General features: G+C 44.3%; 1 protein-coding gene across 2 annotated transcripts; it reads right to left on the reverse strand.

Moving 5' to 3' along the window:
* Nucleotides 1-36: 36 nt before the first annotated feature.
* On the reverse strand, nucleotides 37-13,094 carry LOC108065653 (protein tramtrack, beta isoform). Of its 2 annotated transcripts, none has more exons than XM_017153731.3 (5): nucleotides 12,429-13,094; nucleotides 3,329-3,422; nucleotides 2,098-3,241; nucleotides 1,802-2,011; nucleotides 37-1,461 (listed from the first exon to the last, which is right to left on the reverse strand). In XM_017153731.3, exons 1-5 carry the CDS (start codon nucleotides 12,511-12,513, stop codon nucleotides 88-90), a joined length of 2,907 nt encoding a protein of 968 aa, XP_017009220.3. In that variant the 5' UTR covers nucleotides 12,514-13,094; the 3' UTR covers nucleotides 37-87. The 2 variants fall into 2 exon arrangements, with proteins under 2 accessions (XP_017009220.3, XP_070073365.1); XM_070217264.1 differs by lacking the exon at nucleotides 12,429-13,094 and adding an exon at nucleotides 6,784-7,586.
* Nucleotides 13,095-13,704: the final 610 nt, after the last annotated feature.

The following is a 13,704-nucleotide window of genomic DNA, read 5'->3' on the forward strand; positions in this document are numbered from 1 at the left end:
GAAACATATAGAAGCGGATTTTCTCTCTATGTTGGGTTTTTCTTTTTAATCAAATGCATAATGGGGCTACCGATGGACCTTAAAGGATCACTCGGCATTCTTGATCTCGCTGAGGCTGCGGCAGGCTTCTCGTTCTCGCTCCCTTTCCCGCTCCCTCTCGCGCTGCTCCTCCTCCATTTTAAGGACCTTGCTCTTCAATCCGCACAGGATCTCCGCCGTGGCTATGTTCTTGATGGTGCTCAGGTCCAAATGGGGGCTATGATTATTGTTATTGTTGTCATCGTTGTTGTTGCAGTTGCTGTCCTGATCCTGCTGCTCTTGATCCTGATCCTGATCCTCTGCCAGACTTCTACCAATCGCACTCAGCAACTTGTGTTTGCCCAAAGCCAAGGCTATACCATTATTATTATCCGATCCCGGCTTGCTATTGTTGTTGTTCGAGTCCGTTTCCATGTCCAATCCGCGATTATTGTTGTTATCATCGTACTTGCGATCGTATCCTGATGCTGGGGAATCCTCTGCCTCTGCGTGTCCATTATTATTGTGGGCAATTTCCGGCGGCGAAGGCAACTCCGTCTCCACTTCCCGCTTGATGAACTGAATGTCGGGCGTGGGCGTGGCGCAAGTGGGCGTTTGTTCGCGATTCCTGCTGCCATTTGCATTGGGTATCTGGACGAGATTCAGTGCCTCCTCATCGTTGTCATTATGGTTAATGTTGTTACCCGATTGCGGACTGCTGTTGTTCTGATTCTGATTGTTGTTCGTCAATTGAAGACTCTCCACCAGCCGGATCTTAAAGTTGTTGTTGTGCGTGGATGGTGGCGGCGTCTGTGGCACAATTGTCGTGATTATCGGCTCCATAATGTTGTCCTGGGCGTGGCTATGGTTGTTGTTCAAGGCGTCGTCATGCTGCTCGGCACTGGGGTATCTTTCGCGGTCCATCTCCTTCATCCTTTTCTCGCCACCCAGTTCCGTGTTGTAGTGCATCAGGATCTTCCGCTTGGCCAGATACTTGTGCTGTTTGCGTGCCGAGTCCAGCATCTTCTTGCTGTTCGCCTGCTGGATGGCAAAGGAGTTGCCCTCCGCCTCCGAGAGATTCAGACTCCCGTTGCTGGCGCCCAAGTGGTTGTAGTTGTTGTTGCTGCTGCTGCCGTTGTTGTTGTTGTTCCTGTTGAGATTCTTCATGAAAGTCTCGGCCAGCGTGGCCTTCGATTTGATGTGGTCCCGGAAGCTGGAGTAGTTAGGGTTTCCAGAGCCTCCACTGGAAAGGGGCGTGGGGCAGCGGTTGGGTCCGTTGAGCGCGGGCGAGGGGGAGGGTTGCTCCGGGGGCGCTCCGCCTCCATAGCCGGCGGCATGGCCACTGGTGATGTTCACACTGTGCGTTCCACGCTCGTAACGGCACTCGGTGCCGTCGCTCTCATGGGGCGAACTTATGTCGCTGGCATCGCTGTCCAGGTTCTTCTGCAAGTGAGAAAGTGAAAGTTTTTTCGGCACTTAGAAAAAATATATGCAATATTTTAGATTTTATTTAAATATATATGAGACTTGTAATCAGTAGTACTTCTTTAAATTAAGAAAGATAATTATTTTTTAAAGTACTGCTTGCACTGCTTGCAGAGGCACAATCTTTTTTTCTTCATAACTTGGCAATGAATGGTCCTATTTGAAAAATTCTTTCACATGTCGATAGGTATTAATAAAGAAAACATAACACATTTACAAAACCTTTAAAGCTGTTAATGCCAGATACATTTTAAGTTCGTTTTCTTTTTTTGCACTTAAACTACAGACCAAAACTCACCTCTGTGTGCAGCCCCTTGATCTTCATGGCCTCGGCCACCTTGAGGAAGACGGGCAGATCCTCGTACTTGACGTTCACCTGGCCGCTGTACATGAAGTCCAGCAGGCCGGCCATGTGGCTGGCCTCCACGTCGGCCATCAGCAGGATGGGGTGACTCGATGGGTTCTCCAGGAAGATCTGCTGGAAGTAGGGACTGCAGACGGACAGGACCTGCAAAAGACACGGGGGAGAGAAGAAGAGAAACAAAGATGCTTGGCATGAGTTTGGGAGTTCCGGTCGCTGAGCCACTAGTTTACCAGTTTGTGGGCCTTGAATATCTTGCCGCCGGCCGCGATGGTCACGTCGACCATCTTCTCGTCCTTCTGCAGGGAGTGGAAACCGCGGCACATGTTCCCATGGAAGTTGTTCCACGACAGCAGGTACTGGTCGATGGTGTTGGGATCGGTGTAGGATTGCTGCTGCTGCTGCTGCTTGTGGGACGACGACTGCTGGTGGAGCTGCTGCTGGGCGGCCTGGTGCTGGGTGGCCCTGATGTGGATCTGCTGCGCCGTGGTGGGTGGCGAACTGGGGCTCGGTGTGGGCGGCTGGTGGGGTTGTTGTTGGTGGGCGGCGAGTTGCTGGTGGTGCTGTTGCTGCTGCAACTGTGCCTGATGCTGCTGCTGCTGCTGTTGCAGCTGTTGCTGCAGATGTTGCTGCTGTTGCTGCAACATGTGCTGCTGCTGCTGCTGCAAGGCGTGCTGCAGTGCCGGCGGCGTCGACGAGGACGACAGGCGATGTGGATGCGGCGATAGGGAGGCCTGTTGGCCCAGGAATCGCTGGTGGTGTTGCTGCTGCTGATGCTGATGCTGCTGCTGCTGCTGGTGTTGCTGCTGCTGGCGTGCGTGCTGCTTGATCTTGACCATGTTCTCCTGCTGCTCCTGCTCCCGATGGCGAATCAGCTCCTGCTTGATCTTGTACTGCTGCATGGAGAGATCGTCGACGCTCTTGGACAACTTGGCCATGTCGCTGTTGCTGTTGAACTTGCTGTTCAAGAGCATGGGCTTCAGCTCGAATTTGTAATCCCCACTGGCACCGCTGGCAGCGGCGGCTAATTTCCGCTCGGCAGCCAAGGCTGCTCGCTCCTTTTGCCTCTGGACCAGCTCATCCATGTCCATGTACGCACCACTGGTGGCCGCTGCTATGGCGGAGGCTATGATTGGATCATCCTCGAAGACACTGTCATCGAGGGTCTCCTTGAGGGTCTTCGTGGAGGAGAAGAGACGCAGCGAGGGGTCGTTGACCTGGTCGCTGAAGTACACATCCATCAGGGTGAAGAAGGGCCACTCGCGCCTCTTCGGCTCCTCGGACATCTTGATGGCCTTGTACTCCTGCAGCAGATTGTTCCACTTCTTGATGATCTTCGACAGCGGCAGCGGCACATTGAGCTCCCGTTCCACCACGCTGAAAAAAGATTAGAAATGGAAATGGAAATCGAAATCGAGAGTTATTGATACGGTTACGCAATGGGATTAATGATTCAGTACTTACGCCCAGGCATATTTGGAGGCATTGCGTTTGCCCGTGAACAAAGGCGAGAGTTCCGCCCGCAATCTGATCAAAGATTTGACTTTTTCCGCCTCCCCTGCAAAGACAGAATCAAAAAGTGAAAAATCAGTTAATGTTCGATTAGGGGCATTGAGCAAGAATGGGCGAATTGAATGATGGATTGGCACTCTGCAACAATTGGGGAGACAAATCGACGGGGCAATGCTCTCCTCGGCTGGCAGCCACTTTCCACCTGCCAAATGCAATTCAAGTTTAGGCCGCGCTCCATCGATAAAGACCTCTGGCCATAACGGCAGCTTCAGCGGCAGCGGTGGCGAATTATAGAAAACTGCACAAGGTTTCAATGAACCCGACTTGCAGTCGGAATCGAAATCGGGTAATGGTAATCACTGCAATCATCTGGCAGCGGATCGGCATCGACCATTTACGGCTAAACTCTGCCTGTGCTGTGATGTGAGCCTTGCGGTTAATTGCTATAACGAATCTAGCAACTTTTACTGAACTGAGCTGAGCCCGCGGTCCAGAGCCAAAAATCGAAGCTACTTCCCAAGTTAGAGCTTAAACAGAGGTGGTAGCTCATGACGAGCACAGAGTAAAAAAAAAAAAAATCGATTTCGATTAAAAATTTAATAGTTGAAGTCGGAAGGGAGGATTAATAAATTGAGAACCTTTTTCTCTTCTGAATGTTTAATTTAAAGTAGGGTTTAAACCTTCAAAACCCAAGAGAACTTAAAGTTAAAAGTGTACTTTAAATTTAGGAAGCGAATAAGAAGCTTGGGGTTCTGAGTTGAACAAAATCCCAGGCACAAAGCCCACCATTCATCAATAAGGTACATTTTAACTTCCGCATGGTAATCTAAAAGTAGGTTTTAAAACTAGATTTTTTGTTGATTTATTGCTACATTTAAATACAATTTTTTAAGAATAATATCAATTGAGATTATATCATTAAATCCCTTAAGGTTATATATTTTAGGATCATATCATTGAATCATTAAAGATTATTTGACATATGGAGTCATTTACACCTTTTTTCTCCCTGTGCAGCCATTCCCATCTCCATTTCCAGCTGCAGATGCGCAGGTCCGTCAAGTGATCGCTGGAATGGAGGAATGGCTTTGGCTATGGCTGCCCCTGCCCGGTTACATGGCTCTCAAGACACACACATATGTACATTCGAGTGGCCATCAAGTATCAAGTATACGCCACATACAACGGCTCTACCTCTACTCTACGTACACTCGACCATAATGACTGAAAACTATTCAACGTTGAAGAATTCATTAGCAGATTTCACTTTCGCTCATGACGACGAGGTTCGCGTTCGCTTATTTCGTTCGCTTATTTCTCTTAGCCGTCTTTCTTTATTTATTTACCGTAATTTCTACTCGTTCACTTTTTCCGCTGGCCCCTTCGGGCCAAGTTTTCGGCTTTGGCTGTCGGCTTTCGTCTTTCGGCTTTCGTCGTTTGGCTCTTGGTATTTCTCCCAACGTTTCTTGACTTTGGCTGCGGTTGATTTCTTGTTTCTTGTGGCTGCATCCAAGAAGTCGCACAAGCGCCGCTTTTCAGCCTTGCCTGGGCTTTCAACGTGTTTTTCCCGCGAGAGAAAATTGTTTGGCGATGCAGCGTCGAGATTTTTGAAGCCGGATCTAAGGAAAAGCTTACTCGGCGGCGGCGGCTGCTTTGATTTGGCTGGGAGCAACTTGGCCACTGCATTCTGCAGACTGCACCAAAAATAAAAGCCAAGCTAATGGATATTGCTTTTAAATTATAAGCTATTTAATAGGCTAGCTAAATAGCGTTTAAAAAAAATATAAACAGTCATTTATTATTTTATAGCTTGAAATAAAGTATCTCTTTTATAGGTTTTTAATTCTCAATTTAAGTTAAGAAAATATATATTTAAACTTTAAAGTCATTTAAAAATTTGATTATTATTTACATTTTACAAAACATCTTGTTTAAAATTTTCTACTAAATGTAGTTAACATTTTCTTTATGTGCAATCAAAAGTTATTGGATTTTCCCTCTGATTTGATAGCAAGAATGTCCGTTCGATGCACTGGAGTACTTTCTAAATTTTCGATCGCCTGGGGTTTCGCCTCTGTGAAACTCTATTACTCACTGGCCTGCTCTAGCTCTATGTCAAGGCAAGGGTATCAGATCGACATCTCAGCGCTGCTGCTGATGGTTGAGCAATTCCCAAGCCCCCATTCGATTCGTTTAATGGTTTGGCAGCATTATAACCTAGCCCAACCCAAAAGAGCGCTCGTTAAGAAATCTCTGCGTCAGAGACGAGGAGAAATACGAACAAAAATTGTTGGTTTGGTTTGGCCAAATAAGTAAACATAACAAGTCAGAAAGAAAAAAAAAAAACTTAAATTCGCAGGCAGCTTGCAAAACAACCTCAACCTTCTGCGTTGCTCTACGCGCTTGATCGTGACACGCTCAAGTTGCACGCTCCCCTTTTCGCAGGCCGCTCACAATGGGTATACTCGTATATCCAGGGGTTTCTGGGGGGCAGGGGCCAAAAGGCAGGGGACAGAAGACAGAAGACTGGGGGCTCACAAAAAAGTTTCACTTTCTTCGCAACAAGTTTTATGTGCGTCGATCGTGTGTGTGTGAGCTCGAGTCTTCAAGTGCTTGAATGTGTTGGTCTTGGCCACTTTATCGGGGCCCCTGGGCTTACTTCTCGCTTCTTTCGGTTTCTACTTTCCGTTTGCGCCCTTTTATGTAACCCAAATCCTCGGATGCTGAGGCTCAAACCGATGCTGTGGTCGCTTCTTGCGCAGACAATCCAAGTCGCTTGCCATCAGCCGAAGAAACAACGTTTACCGTTAGTTTCTCTTTTGGCCTATATTTGGACGAAGCCATAGCCGAAGACCAAGTCGATTGCGAGTCTTCAAGCCTAGTCTTCTCGCCCCGAAGACGGTTCTTTATCTGCCTCTCTCCATCTCGATCGCTATGTTAGCTGTGCTTTACTTCCGTTTGGAGCACTTTCGTGGGTCGAGAACCGGTTCTATGGCTCGGAAATGCAGGCCCATCGTAGATTACACGGAAAGAATTGAGCTATTATATGTATGCCTAATATTACAAGATCACTTCTGAATTAATATGGCTGACTTTTACTAAGTTAAAGAAGATTCTAATATATCTAAAATAAATTAACTGATTACATAATATCAACAGTTAATTCTTTAGATACTTTAAGTATTGATGTTGTATTATTTGGGATCATTTACTTAAGATCATTATTACTCATACAATTCCTTATAATGAAATTCTAAAATATTTGTTGTAAGTTCAAAATATAAATATTTAAAAAATCGTTCCAAATGCTGGAATTTAAGATGGTATCTGGGAAAACATTAGTGTTTCTTTCTCTGCATGCTTTGTATGGGTCTTGGGTCTTGTGTGTTTTCATTTCTTTTCTTTACCTTTGGGAGATCTTAATGATTCTTTCGTTTTCGGGCATGTTTGGGGCTCCAATCACGTTGCCTTTATAATTGGCTGCTACTTTGTTACTTAGCTACTTCGAATTCGAACTTTTTATTGCCACTATGGACTGTGTGGCTACTTAGAATGGCTGCCAGTTGGTAAGCTTCTTTTGGGCCGGTTCCATTGTGCTGAGCCGCGTTGGTTCGTTCGTTAGGTTTCGTTTCGTTTCGCTTGCTTTCTTTTTGCCACGCTTATTTGGCTTCCTGCACTTTTCTTTTTCTTTCACCAACAGCAGTAGAAGAAACAAGCAGAAAAATGTGAAGGCGATGGCGATGGCAAGTTTTCTTCTTGCTTAATTCTTTGTTTGTTTGATTAAACGTGGAATTGTTAGCCGTGACGTTTCTTTTCGTTTTGTTTGGTTTTTTCTTTCTACTTCTCGATGTCCAACGTTTTCTTCGCTTTCAGTCTCCTCTTTGCGTGAGAATTTCTAATTGGGTCAGGATTTTTCCATTTTACTCTGAGACTGCAAGCGGGAATTAATGAAGCATTTGACGTGCCCTACTCCCGATAGTCTATAGGAGTACCGAAAGTGATAGGCAGATCGCCGAGGAGGCCGAAGAATGGAACTGGATTGGATTAATGGAGTGGCACTCTATGCCAGATTGGGCAGAGATAAGGTCTACGGGGCGACATTGATTGATGGAAGCTGGATTGACAGAATACGATTCTTGAAAGCTTTGGATTCCCGACAATTTACAATTCCAAAGAGCTAGGAAAGGTACTCTATTTGGAATTTCTTAATAAATACACATTTATTACTCTGTGAATGTTTTATAGATATGGTGAATTGTACCTTTTCTTTTCTGATTTACGGCAATGTTCACCATGAACTTTAAATCCCCAATTGGGCAAAAGCCAAGGTAACCAGACTCCCAATTCGAATCCGACTCCGATTGCAATGAAATTGTAGCCGATAGCTTTCCATCCCAGATGCAGTTTCAGTTCGGTTTTCTTCTTTTCTGCCGCTGCATTTCTTTCGGTGTTTTCACCAGAGACCAGCGGCCATAATGCGCATACGCCCCGTGTGGCTGTGGCCGCACTTACCGTGTAAGTCATCGACCAGGCTTCAGCTTTAGCTACAGCTACAGCTTTAACTTGAGCCTCAGCCAACGGCTAGTGGCATTTAATTCTTGGCTTTTAGTTTCTCCCAAATGATGCACAAATGAGTCTGGAGATAGCAGTAACCATAAGCAACGGGCGAACGGTAAAAGAAACACTCTTGTTTGTTATGATTTTTCCAGCGAAAACCTAGAAGAAAGTCAAAGCCAAACAAAGCGAGAGACGAGAGATGCAGTTGCTAATGGGCTGGAAAAGCGGGAAAGCCTCGGATGATATAAACCAGAGTCGAAAAACTGACAGAGTCGTGGATTTCGAGCAGCGACGGCAGAGGCACAGGCAACTTGTTGTTGCGGGGAATTTTCTATCTATCTTTCGCCAGCGGGCTTTTCTCTTTGTGCTTTCTGCTTTTCCATTTTGCAGTTGAATGTACGCTAGCCAACTGTGGAAATTCCGCACTACATATAATCATGACCATCGGCAACATCATCATTGGGTTGGCATTACGATCATCATCGCGGCAATTATCATTATCCTCGACATCGTCAGAAGTAATTTAGGAAAAATATTTTTTATGCGCCCGCTTTGTGCACTTCGCTGCCTTTCGTTGGGAAAATTTTATTGTAGCTTTTCATGTATGCAGTTTGGTTTTCTGCCTTTGCCTTAGCTTTTCCAGCTGCTGCCTGCATTTTGCAGAAGCCAAAATTCGTCTTTGTATTCGCTTGTAGGTAATCTCATTGTTTGCGAGAAGGTTTATGAACTTTTACAAAAGATTTTTCTCTCCGCCGTTTTTCATGCACTTGGAGTGGAGTGCATATTTTCTACCTCCACTTTTATTTTTCGAAAGTGCAACACGGCGGCTGAGCGATCTTTCTGTGTACAAACATTTACCATTTGCATGCTGGCGCTTTTCTAAGTAATTGCCGCTGTGATTTAACGCCTCACGCTAATGAGTGGCAGTCGGGTATTATTTGAAAAAGCGAAATACATATGTGTCACTGAGAAAATCACTTTTGATTTCAGTCCCTCGCATTAATATTCTTACCGAGGCTGGCCAATCGTCGTGATCAGAGGTATATAGGCACCTGATTTCGGTGCGTTCGCACGATTCGTTGGCTTAACTTGGCTCAGAGCTCAGCACACTCACCAGTTTACAGCCCAAAAACTTTCACTTTGCGCTGTCAGAAGCGCAGAAGGCAGCAGCATAAAGAAAGAAAACAAAAAAGCTCTAATGTTAATGTAAATAGCGGTAAGAGCCAACATACATACAGGTATACATATATACGCATGGCATTACGTGCTGCCGATACTTCAGGCCAGATATATTGAAACAAAGCTTCAAAGCGACTGCGAAAAAAACCCGAAACCGAAAAATATATTCAAAACAACAAATCATTTATTAAAACTATTGTTGATGTTGGCGAACCTCAAGATATCTTGTCCGCCAGCCAAGAAAATAAAATAAAAATCAAATTAAACTGCGGCATCTTACATAAAAACTTAACCTTCCCCACACACACGATAGTCAAAATGTTTCTTTTTTCTGATTTTTTTATGTTTATGATTTATTTGTTATTCGCAGTTTCTTGATCATTTTTCTGCGCCCTCACTTGCAATTATCCACTCGAAATGAGATGACTTGTGGTTAAACTTAGTTTGGTAACTTTCTATTGAGATCCCACTTGATGTCGGGAAACTATTACTCATCAGCCCTGATTGGACATCTCTCAGCATCTTCACTTTCTGGGTCAGCTCTTCTTCGCCACCTATTATTCAATTCCATTTCCAGCCGAGAGACGAGAAAAACGGTGCGAAAAAGGCCCCCAATTGAAGCGGACCTAAAGTGAAAGTTCTAATAAAGCAGCGCTACAAGAAATATGCAACCAAGTGCGAAAGAGACGGCTGCACAGAGGGCGCCACTGTTGCGGTAGTCCGAAGAAAGAAAGGTAAAAATAAATTTAAGCATTTCTTTCTTTGCCTTTTCTTAAGCTTTTTTGCCAGTCTTTTCTGTTCGTGCGAAATACAAATGCTTCATTTATATTTCTTTTCTTTTTGGCGAACAATAATGTCTGCGGCGAAGGCGATTCTACAGGTAATTTCGAATTAATTGCAACTCCAAGGGGGAAATGTATCTGGTTTTTTGGTTTTTTCTTTCTATCGATCACCGCTGGGCATTTAAGTTTTGGTTGCCAAGCCGAAAGTCTTTTACACAGATTGCAAAAAGCCACATCTGCCGCCAGCTACTCACATTTAAGTCTGCGAATCTGAAGCGTTTCCTGGCTTTCAGTGGCACTTCTACTCCATCCGAAGCTCGCACGTCTGCTGGCCAATTAAACGGGGGCCGAAAAAAGCACTAACCCACAACGCAGGCATTATAAAAGAATTAATAAGCAATTGCATAATAACGTGGCTACGTGTTAAACTAGGAAGAAGGCAGAAATTCACGCAAGTTCAGAGTAGAAAGCCAAAGCTAATGGGGCATTTACTACGATATCATCTGAAAATTGGGCACTGAGGCCGCTCCGTTTTCACTCTCAAGATTCATGGCCAATCTGCTGATCATCTGCTGATCTGATGGCATCTTTTTGACTTTCCTTAAGCTTCAAAACGAAGCTGACAAGATATGTTGCATAACAACAACCCATACGAATCGAAAATAGAAAACAGAAAAAGAAACAGAAACTAAAGAAATTGATGTGTGTGTAAAATCATTTGTAGCGGTTTATCATCTAACGGCATTATTGGGCAACCTCCACCACTCCAATTTCAATTCGAATTCCCATTCCACTCCAACACTTGGCTCGCCAACGCCAGCATTTAAACTATTTTCTTGTTATGTACTTCAGTTTTCGGTGTTTTCAGTGTTTTGGCATCGATTTATTTTGGCCAACCGAAAATCCCATGCGTCATTCCCGATAATTGCGCGTGCCAGCCAGAAAGCCAGAAAGCCATAATAAATATTTATGAAACTAACTATTTATAAATATATGTGCAGAGCAGAGCAGAAATCGAAACTGAAACCGAAATCGAGTTAGCCCTAGAAATATTGCGTATACGCTTCGAGAGAGATCCACACGCGCCTCGTCGCCTCGTCGCCTCGCCAGGAACTGTTGCAATCCGCAGACCCAACGAATGGGACATTGAACTCGAAACGAACGAGCCAACCTGCCCAGCTAGCTGAGTTTGTAAACAAACCTGGCTTATGTAAGCGCTTAATTATAATGGAAATGGAAATGAAAATGCCAAAACGACAGCCAGAAACTGTGCTTTCGGTGGGAATGGCAATGGTAAGTGGTGGTGAGGTATTGAGGTAGTGAGCCAGTGGTAATGGTAAATGGTAATGGTGGATGGTAAACAAGCTTGAAGGCTGCGCTTTTGGGGATATGCACTTCTGGTTCGCGATCAAAACCATTTGCATGGCAATGAAATGTGCTAGAAAGTGGGTCAACTTATGACAGGACTCAAAGCGAACAAACAACATTAACCCACAGAGAAAGAAACAGGGAATGGAGATGGAATATCAGACAAATTATTTACAATTACTGGTTTTGACTTTTAGACTAATAAAATAAATTTTCATAAACAGCTTGATATCAGCATTTAAATTTAACAGATAGATTTAAAAATGTCTGAAATGGTATTTTATATTTTTACTAATTAAAAATAATTAATTTTTGTATAATAATTTACAGCTTAAAAAATAATAAAAAACTCATGTAGGACCGGGTAATTTTTTTCTGTGCTTTTAAAGATTTGCCTGACTTTACTAGCAGCGAGGAGAAATTACTGGATGACTGCAAGGAAACATAAATTCTGCAAGCGAAAAGGGATCTTTTTTTGTTCGTGGCTGTAGAAGTGGCAGCGACGTCGGCAGAAGCAGCGACGCCAACTGCGACGGCGGCTTCAACGAGAAAGAAAAACCGAAGAAACGAAGCAACAACTTTCACCTATTAATATTCGTGTCGTAGCAGCGGCAGAAGCGAGCTGCCAAGCCAAAGCTAAAGCTAAAGTCGGGCCAAAAGACAGGGACAGATAGAGATACAGTCAGCCAGCAAAAGATACAGATACTGTAGAAGCAGAAGCCACAACTGCTAGTCACCGTCGATGCTCAACAAAGGCAACACATCGCATACAGCATGCAGCATGGATAGTATAGTACTGGGCGACTCCAAACTGGCTGCGACTCGGAGTTGGAGCTCCCCTTCCTGGGGAAACTTTCTACAAAAAAGCAGCTTTTGCTTTTTGTTTTGAAAATTTCTTTCTTGCTGCGCAGGTTGCCCGAATGCTTGTTTGTTTGTTGCTTTCGCTGGGCATTCTGGCTTAACAAAAAACCCCTATCCCCTTTTTTTTGTGTGGGCGATTGGAGTTTAGTCTCCACTAATTGTTAGAACAAGTTTGAAATGTGGATGATGGGTTCATAAGAAGAGATTGTAATATATCATAGTACAGTTGGATCTCTATAACTCTGTAAGAATTATAAAATCCCAACAGATAGTTAGTAAGTTCCCAAGTTCAAGCCAACACTTACAACAATATCTGGTCGAGTATTGACAATTCGCATTGACTATGGGTGTCGCATTGACTATGGGTGACATAATCTCGTTGGCAGCCATATCCAATTCCAATAGTTTGTAGATAATAGCAATCCCGCTGGGTATCCTTGAGCTCGGTATCGCCAACTTTCCGTAATCCAATGGGCAAATGGGTTTTTAAAAATTAAATTGTATTTCTTTTTCGATAGTTTCTCTTCTCTGCGACGCTTATTTGGTTGGCTGGAATTGCCTGGTTTTCATGGTACCAATATCAATATTTGTCATTCAAGAGGCACATTCACACGCACCGAAACTCCGAAAAATCACTTTCACTTTTTTGCGTTTTGATATGCGCAGAACACAAGGCAGTTAATCTGAGGGGGTGTTGGGGTACAGAGAAACTTTAGCTCAAAATCCAACCGCAAAGTCAAAAGAGGACAACATTTTGATTGCACTTAGGCAGCATGATGCTGTGGTCTGGTCTTCACTCGGTTTTCCACACTTTTATTATTATATCTTCTGTTTTTTTTTTTCAGTTTTTTATTTGTGAAGTTTCTGCGCAGGCGCGACTTTCTACGAGTGGGTTAGCGATTCTTGCGCGCCGAACGGTGGAACGTAACGTCTGCCTCGAAACGCGGTAGACGTCTGTGCGGCAGCGCGCAGTGAAACCAGCGCTTATCCTCAAAGATCGCTAAGAAATTTCATGCCATTCCATTTCGTTTCTCGGCAGCAGCGACGCTTTCGCTTGCCGCACTCACACATGGGTAAAGTTGAAGCTCGGCAGTTGGTTCTTCGGCTGCAGAGTGCTTTTACCATTTCTTTCTCTCTCTGTATACATATACGCCGCGGCACACATACAACTGCAGTGAGGTGCCTTTTCAAGTTTGGTTCTTCGTTGAAGTCTTTTGTTTTGGTCCGCCGCCTGGCTCGTTTGCCATGTGCTCTGAGTAAGAGTTTCGCCTTGGGAGCGAACGACGGTTAATTATTTACAGCTTACCATCCATCGTTTCGATTCCAGTGCGTTCCCCAACTGCTTTTATAACTTTAACTTTCATCGCTGCCTTCTAATACCGCTTCGAAGTTTTAGTTTTTTAGCTTTTACCTCTCCTCTTCTTTTTCTCGCCAACCGCTGCAAATTACAACTTTCGTCTATTTTTGTCAAGATTTTTTTATAATTATATAATTTAAACGCTCTGGCTTCTTGTCGCACATTTTTGGCCCCCATTTCGCTGGCAGTCTTATTTTCCATTGTGCTGCCCGTCGCCGTTTTTA

The sequence above is a fragment of the Drosophila takahashii genome, chromosome 3R (assembly GCF_030179915.1).
Source record: "Drosophila takahashii strain IR98-3 E-12201 chromosome 3R, DtakHiC1v2, whole genome shotgun sequence".
Classification (NCBI taxonomy): domain Eukaryota; kingdom Metazoa; phylum Arthropoda; class Insecta; order Diptera; family Drosophilidae; genus Drosophila; species Drosophila takahashii.

Excerpts from the sequence above, each read along its gene's own strand:
- LOC108065653 (XM_017153731.3), bottom strand. The coding sequence starts at position 12,513 with ATGGCTGCCAACGAGATTATGTCACCCATAGTCAATGCGACACCCATA. Across the intron at positions 3,423-12,428 it reads ATACTCGACCAGATATTGTT|GGGAGGCGGAAAAAGTCAAA; the intron begins GTAAGTGTTGGC and ends CTGTCTTTGCAG. Across the intron at positions 2,012-2,097 it reads TATTCAAGGCCCACAAACTG|GTCCTGTCCGTCTGCAGTCC; the intron begins GTAAACTAGTGG and ends TGTCTTTTGCAG.